The sequence below is a fragment of the Meleagris gallopavo genome, chromosome 3, assembly GCF_000146605.3.
Source record: "Meleagris gallopavo isolate NT-WF06-2002-E0010 breed Aviagen turkey brand Nicholas breeding stock chromosome 3, Turkey_5.1, whole genome shotgun sequence".
Lineage (NCBI taxonomy): Eukaryota > Metazoa > Chordata > Aves > Galliformes > Phasianidae > Meleagris > Meleagris gallopavo.
In genome coordinates this window covers 70,956,133-70,974,730 of record NC_015013.2, presented here as the reverse complement: position 1 = coordinate 70,974,730, position 18,598 = coordinate 70,956,133, and the positions used below count along the sequence as shown (strand labels likewise).

At 40.6% G+C, this 18,598-nt stretch overlaps 2 protein-coding genes across 5 annotated transcripts in view; both read left to right on the top strand.

The window, feature by feature from the left end:
* Positions 1-18,598, top strand: part of RAD54B (RAD54 homolog B) — a 61,646-nt gene that overhangs the window by 13,190 nt on the left and 29,858 nt on the right. The window lies entirely within an intron of this gene.
* Positions 5,080-11,683, top strand: FSBP (fibrinogen silencer binding protein). Its single transcript, XM_003205182.4, has 2 exons — positions 5,080-5,766; positions 10,130-11,683. Exons 1-2 carry the CDS (start codon positions 5,396-5,398, stop codon positions 10,653-10,655), a joined length of 897 nt encoding a protein of 298 aa, XP_003205230.1. The 5' UTR covers positions 5,080-5,395; the 3' UTR covers positions 10,656-11,683.

Genomic DNA, 18,598 nt, shown 5'->3' with positions numbered 1-18,598 from the left:
GTGAAAGTTGATAAAGACAGTAATAAAATTGCTTGAAATGAGAAAGCTATCTGAAACAAAATTTGATTGTTCTAAAAATAATTCAAGAAACTCAGGAGAAAGTCTGTTTAAGCACAGTCACTTCCAGGTGAAGTCTTCTTGCATTTTTTAGCTCTCAAAACTTTGTCATTCTTAACTCTCCATAATGAATAATGCCTGCAAGTCTTAATTTTGGAGCTCATCCATGAAACAGCTGTCACAATGGGAGACCTTTGGAGCTGAAAACTTTCTCACCCACCCTTTGCTGCAGCACACTCTTAAGACCGATGGAATGAGTTGGCACAATCTTGCTGTCATGTCAGTAAAGAAGACTGTAGGATGACCTAATGGAACTTTTGCAGCCCTTAATACCCACAGACACTCTCAAGTCATCTTATGCAGCTGCCAAGTTCATTTGCACAAGTGAGCAACTGCCTCGATGCTTGCCAAATATTTTTGCTGCCAGTATACCCCAGTATATTCAGTGATTGTAACACAACCCGTCTTAGCTGTTGAATCCTCTTACAGTTTCTAATAAGCACAGGGGTATCAGAGTTTCGCTTCGGCTTCAGATCAAATCTTGCAATCATTCTCTTGTTTTTAAGATTCTTGAGCTTCTGGGTAACTACAAATGCAAAGCCAGTCTTTCCAGAGCTAGTTTGCCTATACAGTGTTAAACAAAAGAAAAATAGGTATCTTTTAGACCTACTTTGGGACCACCTCTCTGTGAGCAGAGCACCCTCACAGAGTTCAGTAGTCATTTATCTGCTGATCTGATATTTCTTGCACTAAGAGGTCCCTGCCTGAATGTTTTAATCCATTGTAATTCACTGCATTCAAGTCTGCTCTAAACTTCATCTTTCATGATGTTCTTTTGGGGTCTCCTCCTTAATCGTGTAATTTTTTTTTTTTTTTGTCTTTTAATTGTGTACTTTATAGAGATCAGAAAGCCTGAAAATATAATGGAGGTATTCTCCCTCAGTTCTGTTTGGCAAAAGATCCTTTCCCTCTCTTTTCTCTCTCTAGTTTAAGAAGTTATCCTTTATAGGATTTTCTGTCTCATATATGTCTAAAGTGAAATGGGCCACTTGCTGCAATTATTGGTCATGATCCACATCTGTCACTTGGCTTCTAAAATCTGGATCCATTGAACTTTTTCAACAATTCATTTCATAGTAGTTTGGCTGTTTTAATCCCTAACTACTTCTATCTGTGATTTATTCACCTCTTGATAGCTCTCCAGAAAACACAATTTGTATCTTTTTTTTTTTTGTATTTATTCTAGACTTTTCTGCTGCAACCCCCTAAATTTATGCTACCTGTAGTTTTTAGTATTTCCCAACTATTTTAAGTTCAACAGCAATGGGCTGTTGCTCAGTTCTTGAATAACCTAATCTCGCAGCTCCCATTTTTCCTGAATTTCCAAATATGGAGATTGCATCCACTTCAAAACCAAGAATTCTAACATTAAAATTGGGAAGAATATGGTTTGTTTAAAAGAATCAAACAAATAAAAGCCAGAGTTTTGTGAGCGCTCATATCAGCACAGGGAAGGGGCAGAAACACAGCAGGGCTGGAAGAAGAAAGAAATTCCACTTTTGGCAATGTCCCACATTTATGTTAAGCAAAATATTAAGCCGTATGCCTGGCCGAAAAATAAAATAAAATGATTAGTCTTTAGCTGGATCATCTCCCTGAACTGGCTGTGTGCATTCTGTCGTGTAATAAGTGTACGTGTTGGTGGACGGTATAGGATGAAGGGTGGACTGTGGCAACTTTGCTTTTTGTTTGTAATCACCTTGAAACTACACCTTTTGGAGCTCAAAGAAGTCTGAATGTCATGTTAATATGCAGCCCTCTCACCTTCTGTGATTTGTGATTTCTCACCCAAATACTGATGTGACCTTAGGCTGATGAGCAGAACTACCAAAAACAACAACAAATAAAACTCACTAAAATAACCTTGTTCCTCCCTCCCTCCCTCCCTCCCCTCCCCCCCCCCAAAAAAAAACAGGAAAAAAATCTTGTTTGGCAGCCAGCTTCATTTTTACAAGGGTTATTTTACACTCTTGCAGAACAGTAAGTAATTCAGACTGATTCCTTCAGGCACTTGCTCGAAAGAAAGCATTGTGGTGGTGTTCTGTGGGAATGGCATTAGCGTGGAAGGTTGGTGAGTGTTAAGCAGTCAGCTGGTAAGTAACCAAGTTTAGAGGGTTCTGTGCTTGGAGTTGCCATACCTGGCAGCTGGGCACAAGAGGGGCTGCTGCAGCTCCTTGGGGCTGGCTCCAAGCCACAGTGAGGGGCTATGTAGTTGTTCCCAGGAGGCACACAGGCACGTGCGTGCACTACACTACATATGTGGCCAGCTGCACAGAAAACATAGCCTTGCACAGACAGCAGCAGCATCAAAGGCCTCATCTTTTCCCTTCTGTGGCTGATAATGATGGAAGGATGGATCCCTCCTATGACAAGTTCTAGATGTTTACTCTTCTGCATGCCTGGTTTCCCAGCTGCCTCGCCCCCACAGACACAAACGGAGTGGTCTCTGGCAGCTGCTCTGATTTATGACCTTTCCAGTAGCCAGCCCACAACCTCTCTGCTCTCTCCAGCATTGGGCCAGACTCAAAGCTACTCCTGTTTGTGGCTCCCAAGATTCTTACCCTATTTGCTGGCTACTCTGGCTCAATGCTTGTCAAGGATCATGCACAAACATGTACTAAGGCAGTGTGCATGGGTTCCGACCTCTGCTTGCTGGCACCCTGTGTACCTGGGTCCCTGTGCGTGACCTGTGGTCCAGCTCCAATTCCTGGATGCACTTCCACGCACACTTGAATACACAGAGTAAGGATTCTTCTCACCCAGGAAAGTAGTTACAAATGCAGTTTAATAAGAAGTGAGGACAAACAGCAGTGACCAGGCCCAGGGCATGGCTGGACTACTGTACTGAGCCACTCCTGCTGACATGCATCTGGGTCCCTCTTATCCCATCTCCCCAGTATTTGCTTGTGCTTCTTCCTTCCCCAAACACTTTCATCCCTCACTTTTCTTGCCCTTGGTTTTTCCTTTAAATATCCTGTACTAAGCCTTGTGCAATCCTAAAATACCCTTTCTGGCAGCTCATGAGTCCCATGTCCCAGTGGGCAGTCACAACCCCCCTCCCTTGTCTGCAAGGTGATCTAGAGAGCCTCTCCCATCAGCTCTCTGTCACTCTCTCCACTCCTGAGCCCTTGTGCTGTTGTGCTTCTGTAGCAGATGTGGCAACAGCCAGACCAAGAGCTTTGCTCTTTTTGCTCCGGTTACTGGGGTCCCTCTGTCCAGTGCTGGTTATCTGTGCTCCTCTGTGTTTGTGGGGAGGAGCCTTTAATCACACAACCAAACTGTTTTCTTTTGTCACTGAAAAGTCATGAGATTGGGCATTGCACAGCTGCTCCAACATACGAGGGCACAGTGTGGGCTCTTGTGACTCCTGGATTCCAACACTGCCAGCAGCCTGAAGTTCTTAAGGCGTAATCCATTTTGGTTTTTATTTCTTGTACTTACAAAAGAGCAACCAAGAGCAATAAAAAAAATAAATAACCACCAGCATCCAGCTCTTCACTGTAGTAAAGAGCAAAGCGTGGGGAAATAAGGAAGGATTAGGAGTTTGAAAGTACTGGTTTTCATACACTGCTTCTAACCACACAAGTATTTTGTTTCTCAAAGTCTGCTGAAATGGGCTTCAGACTATAAAATGCTCAATTTGATGTTGGCTTGAAAGCAGTGCCAGCAAAGCAGGCCGGTCACAAACACGAGGTGCTATGGGTGAGGTGTCAGCATTTGTTCCAAACACGCTTCTTGTTCTACCTGCTGGCTGATCTTTAGCAGCTGAAGTCTTGCCTCTGCTTTGGCTTTTCTCCCCCTTAGAGCAAGCAAGTTTATACCCAGATCTTTATTGCCTTCAGATATTTTAGACTATAATTAGGTTCCTCTTACCCTCACCCCCCTTCCAGTCTCCCTTGTTTTCAAGGCTGAACATGTTAAGCTCGAGAGGCTGCTGCCGCTATCTCAGATTGTGTTTGTTTCCACCCTCTGGACTCTCTCAATGACGTATGTCATTTTTCAGACTTGGTTTTGAGTTTCATAGCACCTTTCCTTTTATGTGTGGGTTTTTTTTTTTTTCCCCTTTTTCTCTGATTTGTTAATTTACTTTTGACTGCAGAAATGGAAAGCCCGATGTGCGTTGTTGTGCTAAGGCTTGGCTTAAGGTGACAGAATTCTGAGCAAACATGAGAAATGCACACCCATCTCATTAATAAGAATCAGATTTTTATCCTGAGAGAATGCCTAGAAGTATTATCATGAAAGCAGGGTTTCTTGGTCCCGGTATCCACGCGCCGCAGTGCACTCAGTAAATCTGTCGTGATTGAATGTAACCTTTATTGCATGTAGCCCAAGAGTTAGCTCATGCCATTTCGCAGCCGCCCGGCCCGAATGGCGATGACACATGCGTTACGAGGCAGGCATGTTTTAGCAGGGCACAGCTGCAGGCTGAAGTTCTAATAAAAAGCTGATTCAGGGCTCACGCTGCAGTGTTTGGGGTTTTCTCGCTGGGATTTTGGTGTTTTTCGCTGTCGTTAAGCTTTCGGCCAGGAATAGAAACTGCCTCTTTAAGAAGCCTCCGTGTAGGTAGCAGGAGCAGCCTGCAGAATGCAGGGGAAGCTTAGCTTTGCTGCGAAGCCCGAGTGTAACCTAACTAGCTAGGGGATATGCAACTGCTGATTGACAGCAGGACCAGCATTATGCAAATACTGCGAGAGCGGCGGCAGCCGGGGAGCGGTGCTGGGGGCTCTGTTAGGGATCTCTCTACACACGCGGCGCTCAGTGCGCTGTACGTGCTGCGCTCCCTGCTCCTCCTGCCCGGTTTAACAGTCAATAAACGGCACAAAACAATTGTTGCTTTTTGGGGACGTCGTGGCGTGTAAAATCTCGAGTGCGGTTTCAGTTTGAGATACGTGTGAGAGAGCCGGAGCTATGTGTCAGAGCTCGTTACTCAAGCTAAATTAGGTAATTTTTAGCTGGGTAATGTGCTAATCTTTAAACCTTTATGTTTTTAAATCCTGTGTACGTCTGGTCTCTTCGTACAAAAGTGTATTTTGCTTGTTTCTTCTCGTCTTCTTCAGTCTGAAGCCTTATGTAGGTCAGGCTTGGCTTAAGCAGATTTCCTGAACCTGCGTCAGCTTAAGCTGAAGGAATTTTAATAAACCCTCCCTTGTAGGCGTGGGCCTAAATGAGACTAGCCTAGTTAAGCCTGATCTTTTTCTGTTTGTGAAAAAGAGCTGAGCAGAGCTAGGGACTGCATGGTGGCTTCGGGAGCTGCTTCCTTAATTCAAAGCTAACAATGGTCGGGAAGGCCAGATCTTCTAATTTCACCTTATCTGAAAAGCTCGATTTGCTAAAACTCGTGAAGCCTTACGTTAAAATTCTCGAAGAACACACCAATAAGCATTCTGTAATAGTGGAAAAAAACAAATGCTGGGATATCATAGCCGATAACTACAATGCCATCGGAGTAGATCGCCCGCCTCGCACCGCACAGGGCCTGCGCACGCTGTACAAGAGGCTCAAAGAATATGCCAAACAGGAGCTATTGCAGCAAAAGGAGACTCATTCAGACTGTAAAAGCAGCATTTCCGAGCCAACCAAGAAAGTTGTGGAGATGATTCCACAGATTTCCAATGTGTGTTTAAGAGACAGGAGCGGTGTACAAAGGTGAGAGAATTCTTTTTATTTTGTTACTGAATGAAAATGATGGCGCCTCCTATCTGCCGTGTAACGCTTCTCGTGTGTTCGGTGTCCTAAAGGAAGTGTTTGCAAGGGAAAATCCCAAAGCTGGGAACAATGACAAAATCATATTGCTTTTGTTTTATGGCCAGCTTTATGGTGACTTAGCACTGCATTCATTTCTCAGCTCTTTCAAAGCCTGTTTCAGTCTTTGTCATACTCCGGAAAGTGAGGGTTAAGGGAGAATCAAAGAGAAATAGTAGCTCTAACCTCTACCCCTCCCCTACCTTTTAATAGGCAGATTATTCAAACACTGGCAAAGTGATGGCTATTCTCCTCCATTTAAGGCAATACTGCAGTCATTTTGAAACATATGCAACTGTTTTCGGTTTATGTAAGATTTTTGATAAAGTTAGTTTGCAGTGCTAGGAAGAGCTCGTTTTGCTCTTATGTGCATATTGTTTTATCTGATACCAATCCTTTACTCCTCACACCGCAGTGACTTTGTGAGTGCAGACGTTCATTAAAAATTTCACTTTTCTTGCAATGATGCTAATTCTCTGAAACTGGAGCAGAGCTAATTGCAGTCTAAACTCCAAGCAGTTCTGTGCTGTATGCTGGGCAGCTTAAACGCACACGAAGAGAAACAGAGATACAGCAATAGAAGTTTTCTTTTTTGTAGGGCTTTTTTCGTTTTTTTACTGCTCAGTAAAGTGAGGCACACTGTCTAGATTTGAAGCCAGACATAATACAGGCAGACAGCACACAGGCTTTCTTACACAGCTGGCAAATGCCTCTCGTATCTGACTTGCAGCACTCTGCTGGTTCTGTATTGGTCCTTGAGGGATCCAAAAACGCCGGGGTCAGGTTTTGGTTCCTCCAGATACACAAAGTAAGCTTGGCAGGAGAGATAAAAGCCAAATAAATCTCCACAAATCTTGAGAAATCTCTGATTTATTTTTTTTCCTCGCTTTCACAAACGGATTAATGGGAAGTGAACTTTCCATATTTCAATCAGATGTACAGATAGTTGGTGCAACAGCTAAATGCTCTAAGGAAAGCTGGCATGTGTACACAGGATGAATTTGATTCACGGTGCCACTGGTTGAACTGAATGGTAACAATTGTGTAAATCCCAACATGCCAGATGCTCTAAAAATATGCTGCTGTGGGTCCTTAGCGTAAAGGAGTCTGAAGCAACTGGGCTGCACTGCTGCTCCTGGTGAATGCCCCTGGAGGAACAGTTCCAAAGAATTCTCTGGAACAAAACAAGGCTTTTAATTGCGCTAATAAAGGTTGCAGTGTCTCGACTACCAACTTTTGTAAAGAGGAAAAAAAACAATAGTGGGAGAACTTTGGTTTGCAGATCGGCTTATGAAAAGCAGTGCCGCTTTTCATGAATGATTAAGACCTAATGATCTCCATCGTTTGTCTCCTGTAATGTAAACGTTTTTTGCACTCCTTTAGGGCTCTGGGAACATTGACTTGATTACTGCTTACCCCAAATGGCTGTTCCTAGGGACAGCCAAGGCACTGCCTGTGAAAGGAAAAGAGTATCATCTAAATAGATTTTTCTGCCCAAATACGTCATTATTTTGTAGTTCTGATTTTAACTAAGATGCATTTCATCCTGATTTTGAGAACCCAGTGTTGGGTTTTAACTCTCTAGGATATGGCTCAGCTTTTTGGAGGGGAGTACAACTTATAATGAATCCAAATTCTTAATTGCACCTTTAAGCAATTTCTAGCTCACTGTGATTAAACAAAACCGAGTGAATCATTGGTGCCTCCGGGGTTATAAATACCATCCCCCAGTTGTGGTAACTGTTGTTTGTCTTTCTTTCAGTCAAGTTGTCAGAAACAACATTAGTAACCACCATGCAGGCGTTCCTTTTGTTTCTCAGTTCCTTCTTTCTCTCTTCACTAATTGGTTTCTTCTTTAGAGGCTGATTCTAAGGGGAAAAAAAAGCCCAAACCCAACCAACAGCTTCATCTAAGTTACCTGAAGACTTGGTCATTTTCACATTCTGTGTGGAATATGCTGTAAGAGATCAATTTGTCACTAGAGGCCCTACTCTATGTTAGACCAATGCTCGCCTCTCTTTTTTCTCCTAACCTCTCGCACTTTCTCCTTCTGCCCCCTCCCTCCGTTCCCTTCTGTCAGAATGATCTGCTTCTCCTACTAGTTGTTTCCAGGTTTCTCAGGCTAGCAGCTGGCCAGGAGCCAGCAAATAAATAAGAGGGAAGCTGTGTTCGAAGCTGTGGTTGGGGAGGGGGAGACCCAGAACTACAGTCAGCAAGGGGGGAAACGGTGAAAATTTGTATGCGGGAAAGTACTTCTCATGCTTCAGGAAAGGAGGGAATGGAGTGTGAGAAAGGTGTAGAGAAGCAGGTGAAGCTTTGGGGTGTGAGGAAGAGGGAATAAGGTGATAGAATTGATGCTTGATATGCAGCTCAGGTGACAGTAGGCAGAATTAAGATTGTTTTCTTCAGGGATAGATGAAGGTTCTGTTTTCAATTTCTGCTTCAGATAGAGTTTTCTTTTTGAAAGCCCGAATTTAAATGGTTTGGGTGGTTGGCAGAACTGATTTTTGGAAAACACATTTCTCTGACCCTGTTGAACATTCTTGTAATTGAATATTTAGAAGTTCTTATGCTTTTATTCTAGAAATTGCTTTTTCATGTTAGTGGATGGTGGACTAGCTAGGATCCTGTGGAAGTTGCAGCCGTAGCTGCTTATTTCTTTTGAATCAAGAGTTTTGAAGACCAAAGCGAGATGCGAAGGGGATAATGCTTTCTTTTGATGTCTGTGCAAGGAGTCAGCACACTTACATGAGAAGTATGATACACAAATCAGAATTCTCCCGTGTTTCTGGGAATTTGAACCCAAATCTGCTGCTAACCAGGCCAGTGTTTTTAATAATCAGATAGTGCTCCTTAGACTGTGGCTTGTAGTGCTTACAGGGAGTTTAAAAAAAAAAAAAGTATATATATACACATATATATATTTTATACTTGATATAAAATACACTCTATATGCTTGAGTGCTATCTATTAAAATGGAGGCAGGTATGTGAGTATGTATATATCATGTACGTATATATTCACACACCTGCCTCCATTTTAATAGACTATTTTAATAGCACTCAAGTCCTCCAGGGTTAGGGCACGTCTGTGAATGTTGTATTAATCATGGATCCACTCACTGCCTTTAGCTGCTAGTTCTTCAAGAGCTGGGGAATGTACTGCAACCAGTAGCCATTAGCCTCCTTTTTAAACAGTCATGGCTGTGGTGGTGCACTGTCTTTGCTCTCAGTGCCAGGTTAACATTTCACTGTTCCTATATGACACTGTACTGCCTCCCAAGTCATGCTGAAGGTATTCTTTGTAGATCTATACTGTCAAATAGATCAAAATGCGGATCAGGGCTTAAAAAATTATTACCTGTATAAAGGAGTGATGTGCAGAACTGTAGGGTTTCAGACACAACTGATGAAATAGAGAAGAGAGAAATAGACAGGAGCAGCTTGAGCCATTAATATCATGAGAGCCAATGTAATATCAAATCATGACTGGAGGTGCTGCTGACTCAGGAGTTTACACAAAGGCAGATGAGTCAAGTGGGTGTTGTACTTTAGAAAAGCTGGAAAAATGCTGCACAGAACTATGGGCTTGTTCTTAATGGTAACATTTCCATGCCCTCTCTTGAAACTTCAGGAAACCAGTGAGATCATTGGTTAAGGGGAAGGAACAAGGATTACCTTGACTCCTTGATCTACTGGCAGGGTCATCATCTGGGCTGTGGTTTTTTCTCCCCAGGCTTCTTGCGTCATTTTATTCAGTGATTGTTTTACCAAAAAAACAACAAATAAAAAGAAAAGCTTAAACCTTTAGGTGCATGAGTCAGAAACAGAGAATGCATTAGAACAGGAGGAGATTAGTAAGTTTGGGAGATGGAAATGTTTCTGCAAGTTTATTGCCTTTTAAAATCACTTTCTAGATTACACAAACTGTTTTCTCTGTCACTTGCATCACTTTCTGCAGCCGCTTTGTTTTTATTCTCACTTATCACTAATGCTTGCTTCTCCTGTTTCAGAATAAGAACCTCCCTGGTTTGTTCACTATAGGCTACGCTGCCTTCAGATTAGCAATGCCATCTAAATCATATGGGGCTGTGTGTATGTGGTAGAAGGAAGGAAGGATGCAGATGGTGGTCACGTAACAAAGCAGAGACCTAGGCATAGGTAGCACAGAGTAATATTTCAAGTGAAGCTTTGGTTGCTTACAACTGTTTGTTTGTTTGTTTTACAGTTTTTAATGCATTATTTAAATATGATTTTGTGTGTTCTAGCGCTAATATCGATAAAGAAACAATTGCTGGTACCAGTTCACCACAGGCAATGTTGGATCACCATCCTGCTACAGTCATGATGGAGTTGCAATCAGAAGAGGATGTCAAACCTCCTCCTTCTTTGATTATAGACTCACAGCCAAGTGAGAACGTAGAACAAGAGGAAGAACACCAGTTGGTGCACATTATGGAAAGGTCTCCTTCAACGTCAGTATCTTCAGTTGACATGAGAGTTATGATGTCTCCCTCTCCTGTGCCAAGAAGAGATGAGTTTTTTAGGCTTGAGGTTGGAGAACGCTTTAGACCAATGTGTGGGTATGACCCACAGATGTTGCAAATGCTGAAAGAAGAGCATCAAATAATATTAGAAAATCAACGAAAAATTGGGCTTTATGTCCAAGAAAAAAGAGATGGTTTGAAAAGAAAGCAGCAGCTGGAAGAAGAACTGTTGCGAACAAAAATCAAAGTAGAGAAGCTAAAGGCAATACGACTACGCCGTGATCTGCCAGAATACAGCAGTATCTAAATATTTTATTACCTCTGTCACATCCCTTGAAATACTTAATAATAAATGCTTTTGCCCTAGCAAAACTGTTCCTTATGTTAATATGGTCTTGAAAGATGAAAGCCTATTTTCCATGTTGTTGTTTACGTACCATAATAAAAACACCTTGTATGGGTTTGAGTGCACCAACTCTTCTGCTCTGAAGTATAATCAAATCATGTAGACTTAAGGATGGTGAGAACCCCAATTTCTTAAATATTTCAACTTACCTCTAACAATTGCAGAAAGCAATGTAGGTTGGTTCTTTTTCAAAATTTGATCATATGCGTTATTTTTTCAAATAATTACCAATCCTTTATTACCTTAACGAACTTACTGGTTAGTAAACATATAAAAAGGAAGAGTAAGAAGCTATGTTTAAATATGCTCTTCTTTTCATGTTGGTAATTCTTGTGACAGTGGTGAAATTTTGCTGATGTATCAGCTTGGAAAACAAAATTACTGGATTGTTATATTTTTTTAATGTTCAGTAGACATTGAATAAATGTACATCTTTTAAAAAGTTAATACTTTTTAATATTGTTTTCAGTGGATGAGTGTTTCCATAGGGTACTATGAAAATAGAGACAATGAATGCAACAATTCATTTTTAAAACTGCATGCATGCATAATCTGTGTGTACAGTTACCATGATCGTATATTCTCTTAGAGTAATTATACTGGTCCTCAACCAGAAAAAAGTCTAATAAGCTCACTTGCATGCATAATTACTGCAGTGCATGTGCAACCAAGACAGTTGCAGGTGCCTTTGATCGATATCAATATGACTATAAGCTATCAAAGTGAAATAGCTTCTGTATGTAAGTCATGTGACTCGAAATCAGCAGAAGATTCTTTGTTATTCTTGGTACCTTTTATAAATGCTGTTGTTCTGCTCCTTTGATTAGTTTCAAATAAAAAGCCCAAAATGAAAAAGAAATCGATTATTCTGTCTGTCCTGGAAGCAGCACTTTCTTCTGCATTTATGATCAGCATTCATAACTGGAAGAAAAATACTGGCAAGCCTAATTCCCTAATAATTAATTTCTTTGTAATTCTTGGTCTCCTGCCTATTATGAGTGGATCCACAACTTCCTTAGACCTCTGGCCCCTTATCCACTGTGACTGCACTTTCTCCTTCCTCCAATCTGTGGTACAGGAAAAGGAAATTAAGCCCAGAAACAAGGAAAAAGTGCGAGCAAAGGAAATGTAATTCTTTCTTTTTCTCCTATCTCAGAGGGCTCCAAAAACAGAAAGAATAAAAACAGTAGGAAGGAGAATGGTTTTTTTTCCTGCAGCTGCTTGTTACTGTCAGTCCTGTCACTGTTGTCCCAACTTGCCTTCTTTCCCCATTCCCACAGAATGTCAGTATGTGAGTACGGGGCACTGGTGTGCGTTAGCAGACTGTTTGAAAGTAAACCACACTGCTCGTCAGACTTCTGAGTGAATCAGGTTACCTTTGTAACCTCGGGGATAAATGCTTATTAAAAACTAAAGGCTGGAACCATGTAACTTAGTTCAGGGACTAATTGAGCTTAAAGCATTGTAGTTAAAATTTTATAAGAGCGGTGAGAGAGAAATCATCTTGACTTTAAGTGCTTAGAACAACTTCAACAGGTTGCAGGAGGAAAACTGAGGAAAAATACAGACTGTGAAAACAGATGACATCTGTATGGAATTACCCCATGCTTTTCCAGTTGTGTCGCAGTGAGAAGAATCCTTCAAGGATCGGTTCTTCTGGGAGTTTCTGCGTGTGCTTACAGTGATGATGTCTGAATGAGTGGCCTCAGTTTGTGTGCAGCCCTTGGCTTGCTTCTGCCTTTTTCGGTTCAAGGACGTTGATCTGTTTTTGTATAGCTAGTAACACTTCAATGAGACATTCAGTTCCCTGAGTTTACAAGAGTCAAAATCTTGGCTTTAATAAATACTTTATTAAACATTAGAACATCTTATTTGTTCTACTTTGCCATGTGAAGTGTGGCTTCTCAGAAATGGGTAACAGCACTAAATTCCCTGCACTTATCTTACAATTTGGAAATGCCTGATTTTTCTGTCGAAAATCAGAATTTTGGTTTCCGGTGGTAAGCAATAAATTCCTGTTATTGTTTCTGCAATTTGACACCTTTTTCTAGTCTAGAAAATAATTCCCAAGTGGCTTAATATCTTACAATGTTTTTAAATTATAGCTAGCCTTATTTTGGCCACAAAAATGCTCTGCAGACATTTTTTAATATTTTGGGTTGAGTTATTCATTCTCTTTGAGATAGGTTAAGAGGTGACCTCCAGGGACTCTGTTGGTGTGTTATTTTTATTTCTAGAACTGGAACTGGGGGAATTTCCAGTCTTTGAAAGCTTGTAATCCTTCCTGGACTGGAAGGCAAAGTAGATATGTTGATTGTGAGTAGAGCATACTGCCCATTATACTCCTGATAATGGAGGGCAAAGGATGCAGATGAATAAAGAAATAATAAAATGCACAGGCCTGGTCAGAACTGTCTCCCTCTAATCATATTTCTGTGTTTGGTTGTTCTAGCTTTGTCTCTAATTTTGTTTGTGGAAGGCCTCTCATTCTGGCTTGCAAGCAACATCTCTCATTCTGAGATGTCATGCATTTAGTTTTCTTTACTCTCTGCCGTGTTTCTTTCTGGTAGGGGTGGCGAGGAGGATCTGTGGGGAAGATCTCTTGAATCCCATATTAGTTTGCTTGCTTCTTGTGGCATATCAGTGACATCAGTGCAGTGCAGTATGGTGCTGACTCTGTTATGCCTCCCCATGCTGATGGATCTGTCTTTTCTTTCTCACCCCACATCTGCTTCTCAGTATCAGGTTATCTGTCTGCGTCAGACTTTGCACTTCTCAGTGCCTGTTCTTGGGTTTTTTTATGTATTACTAATGCGGAGATGTGCACGTACAGCTGTGGCTAAGTCCTTCTGGACCTTAAAGTGCTATGAATTTTTACTGTTCCAGCAAATTGTATTCCATTAGCATGTGTGAAAGGGATGGTCGGAAGCCCTTCCCTCCTTCACCCCCATTCTTATCCTTCTGTTCCCTTTGCTGTATCTGGCAGTAGCATTCCCTGTCTGCGTGTTTACAAAGTACTGTGTACAAGCAGAGTAATTTTAGGCGAGGGCAAATTTCTACCATATGTTCATGTCCTTCTACTAAGTTAACTGAAATAAACAGGCTCTGGGAGTACTTTTTAATTCTCAACATCTAATGATTTTATTTTTTTAGGATTAGATTAAAAAACTACAACTGTGATAACCTTGTGATCACTGTGATAACATCTTGTGTAACTTTATCCATCTGAGTAATTGTCTAATTATCAGTCTACACTTTTATCAACTGTTCCCTAATTATCTTTTCCTCTCCCCGCCCCCAAGCTCCTCCAGCATTGTCTTGTTGGCTGTGCGTGCCCTATATCAGAAGCATTATCGGGTAAAAATGGCAGAAAAGAGAGGTACTTCAAGACCAGCAGAGATTACCTACACCACATCTTGCACTCATATTCCTCTCTTCTAGTATCCTCCACCTCACTAGTTTCAACTGCTTTCTTTCATTTATATTTCCACGTATTTTCTTGCTTGGGAATGCATAGACTAGAGCTCAAATATTTTGTGTCCCTGTGATTTCCAATAGGCAAAGCCTTTATATTGCTTGTAATTATAAAAGAATTGTTTCTAAATAGGAGAAACAAATGGAGAATTGTGAGGCTCAATTTTGCTTGACAAACTGTCTTTCCACAGTTCAAACATAACACGTTTTCACAGGGTGATTGAATCTCATGTTGATGAAGTTCATAGTATTGCCCAAGGCTAGAGAAGGAGATTGTAAACATAATTAGTTTTTTTCTTTTTCCCTTTTCTTGAAAATTATTTGTGTTCCAAACTGCATTATAGAAAGGTTAAACCTAACAGAACTTTACATAAATTTACCCCAGGACATTCAGACGTTAAGCTATGGTGTTTTTAAAAGCTTAAAGGTAGAATTCTTGCATCTGATACCTACAGTGCTAAAGTTGTTGAAAACATTAGTTGTGATTTCTTCATATATGGGGATGGATAAGGGACAGGGAGTCCACAGGGAGACTCAGCAGTGTGCAAGCATTGACTCTCTCCAATGTTCTCGTCCTTCTCAAGTGCTGTGGGGTTGCTTACTGTTTTATCCCTGTGATTGCACAGAATGATTTGTTGACCCATCCAAAGATTTCTGGGTGAACATGACACCTTGCCTGACCCTGTGTTAGTCACACATGAGGAGTATTGTTATTCCATGAGGAATTCCATGAGGAGATTTTTATTCCATATTTAATCAGCAGTTACTCTGCATTACTTACGATTTCTGCTTGCTCTTCAGCGAAACTGCAGACTTGAAAATCATACTTCAAATTGTGCTTGATTTTCATCTTTAGTTAGCATAATCACAATAACAGTAATAATTTAACAAAATACGTCTAAAAAGTTGTTTCTTTGGACCGTGATGCCCATCCGTATGCTGTTGATGTCAAGGTCTGGTTTGGTCAAGGCTCAGTCATTTTGTATACAGCATCCTGTGAGCTGCCATTTGCATACCGTGCATGGCTTTGTGTGATCCTTGTCTGTATTGTTAGTGCTTTCCCAAAATATGTCTTTTATTAACATTCAGAATTTCTGTGTGCTTGAAATAAGTGAGTTTACAAATTGTCAGTTATCTTTTTAGATGTAATTGAACAGTGAAACGGTAGGACAAAACCCTTATCTAATGTAGGGGGTGGGGGAGAAAGGATTTTGTACTGTTTGTAGTTAGTTACTGCAATGTTGTTTTTCCTGTGTTATATAGATAACATCTGTTGCAGTAATCTCAAGTTATACTGTTATTAATAGATGAAGAGATCATGCTAAAGAAGGTAATTTATCATAATTAAGTAGCAGTTTTAAAAATGTTACTTAGTCCTTGTACTTGTTGCTACTGTTAACACAATTCCGTGGACTTAATCTATGGTGTGTGTCAGAAATACAGAATTAAAATGGGATATGCTATAGATCTGAAGTCCGTATAAATATTGGAATAGAATTGATTAGAATTAAAATATAGATATCAATAGCAGTTGCTATTACTGTTGAGATATCCTAAATCATAATATGGCATTCACTTTGGGGTGCACGTATAAGCCAAAAAAATCAATTTTTGTTTGACTTGTGAACTCTGCATGTTTCATTCAAGTGATGTTTGCGTTGTTTTTCATTGTAATCATAGAATATTAAGGTTGGAAAAGACTGCTGAGATCATCCAGTCCACCCCTCCACCTACCACTAATACTGCCCACTGGAGCATGTCCCTACGTACTGTATCTATCCTTGAACACCTCCAAGGACAGCGACCCCACCACTACCCTGGGCAGCCTGTTCTAACTCCTCGCTGCTCTTTCTGAGAATAAATTCTTCCTGATATTCAATCTGAATCTCCCATGGCACAACTTGAGGCCATGACCTCTCATCCTATCTCTGTTACCTGGGATAAGAGTCTGACCCCCACCTCACCACAACCTCATTTCAGGCAGTTGTAAAGAACAATAAGGTCTCCTCTGAGCCTCCTCTCCTCCAGACTAAACAAACCCCATTCCCTCAGCTGCTCCCTATAAGATTTGTGCTCCAGATCCTTCACAGCTTCGTTGCCCTTCTCTGGATATGCTCCAGGTCCTCCATGTCTTTCTTATAGTGAGGGGCCCAGAACAAAGTACTTGAGGCGAGGCCTCACTATAGTTAAGTACAGGGAGACGATATTGTAGATGGGCTTTGGCAGTAGGTTGTCTGTCACAATGGACTTCCATATAACACTGGTGGTGTCTACTTTCATTTTGGCCAAACCGTTTTATGCTGGGTTACCCCATCACATGTGTGTGTGCTATAGCTTTTGTTTATGTTTTCTCAAAGCAGCTCAGCTTTGTTTCTGTGAACCAGATTGAAGGGAGAATGCATCATTTTGTATTAAATTTTGATGATCTTTCCTTTGTAGCATTCTCGTTTCTCTGTGCTTTGAAAAAGTACTGACTTTTGGCATTAACATGGTCTGTGGCCATTCCTATAAAGGCTCTCTCCCATTTAGCTAATTCATAATTCATTAGTGAGCACAGATTGTGGTCATTTGCAGTAAGTCTGTTATACTTTAGCTACAGTCCCTAATAAATGAATTTTTTGGAGAGTCTGTCCCAGGTGGGCACACTGAATTGTTGAGAGCCCAACAGTGATTTCTTAGCTTGAATGAAAGCAAGATTTGTCTCCAGATTTGCCCAGCCATGTATTGACAGTGTAGTGAGTATAGTTAAGTGACAGTGTGGATTTTGAGTGCTTCGGCCCTTCTGGCAGGACAGCCCCAGAGATATGCAACTGTTGAACCAAACAGCTTGTGGCTTGGCTCTTCTGTGAAAACTTCAAAACCAGCAGTACTGTGGAAAATATAATTTGTATTTATGTGGTTCAGAGTGCTGCACAGTGGGTGTGCAGATGAAGGCTGAATTAAGCTTGCGTAGGGAATTTAGCCACTGTTGTTTGTTATAATTATTTCTGATAGATAAAATTCCTTTCAGAAGAGTTTTTGCTATATAACTGTACATGCTAGTTTACTGTAGTTTAGTTTTGAAAATCCTGAATCAAATTCTAAGATGGTACTAGGGATGTTTCTCAACAGAAGTATATTTTGGTGGTTTTGGGTAGTTACCTCTGAAGATGTAATGGGCAGCTGTAAAGATTGTTTTCAGGTGAAATATAGCAGAGATTAAGTCAGTCATTTTTCTGTCTCATCCTATTCTGTGCACATGTACATCTGTACCAACACACTTATACATACTCCATTTGGTAGTTTGATCAGAAGAGCTGAAATTGTGTGTGCAGCAGAGGCTGAACGTCATACAGGTGACATCAAGGGCCAGAGGAGGCCCTTGGGAATAGCAAGTGGGCCCTGTGCTGATGAAAGCTGCTACGTATCCATGCATTTTAGTTGGCTGAGCAGTCAGTTTAGGACCATAACCAGACAGGGTGAAACAAAGTAGGTTCTGTCAAAGGCATGCTGAATTTATGGCTCCATGTATAGAATCATCTTATTAATTTGCACTGGAATTTCTAGGCAATTTAAAACGTGTTCAATTTTCTTACATCAAGAAGTGGCAAGGCAGCACAGTAAGTACCACATACCTCCAAACAGGAAAACTTTCTCCTCTCCTCCTTCATTTTCCCTTTTATGTTTGCTTTTCTTGTAGGAATTACAAATAAAGCCCTAAGTTTTTATGCCTTGACCATAAATATTACTTTTCTGCTCGGCCTATTGAATGGATTACATTTATGTAAATCAAAGTTATGTAACTTGATTTGGAAAGATTACTCTTTCCCTTTCCAAAGATTTCGTCAGCCATTCTGTAAGTAATCACTGCTGCATAACACATGAGAATGCTCAAAAACATGACTCATCCTTTGTGTGCCTCTTTCCAGGGTAACGTCATAAATTTTAAACAGTCTTGTTTAAATAATTTAGATAGGAATATATTAGGTTTCATGGTTATTACAGTGGATGTAAGTTTTGTTCATTATTTTTAGGACTCATTATAATCCATGAAAATCAAAGATGGCCATTAACAAACACAAACAGTAGCTGAAAAATGTTTTACCTTTTAATATGTGCTAAAATAATGTGAATATGAAGTATATGTAATTGTAAGAAATCCCTCTCTCCCTGCTTTCTGCTTCCTACATACCTAAAAGCCTTTAGATTTTACTAATGAAATATTATAGATCCGAGAGATAGTTTTAATTTCAATAAAAACCTCAGAGGCAATAGTAAGTGGTTAGAGAATGCAGGACTATATATTTTCAAAGTCCCACCTATATGGTTTTTTTTGTTTTGTTTTGTTTTGTTTTTTTAAGTAAAAGAGCCTTTAGTTGATAAATTAATGG

Bases quoted from the DNA above. Each gene is read 5' to 3' on its own strand.
- FSBP (XM_003205182.4), top strand. From the start codon at position 5,396: ATGGTCGGGAAGGCCAGATCTTCTAATTTCACCTTATCTGAAAAGCTC. The intron at 5,767-10,129 runs GTGAGAGAATTC...TGTGTGTTCTAG, and splicing joins GACAGGAGCGGTGTACAAAG to CGCTAATATCGATAAAGAAA.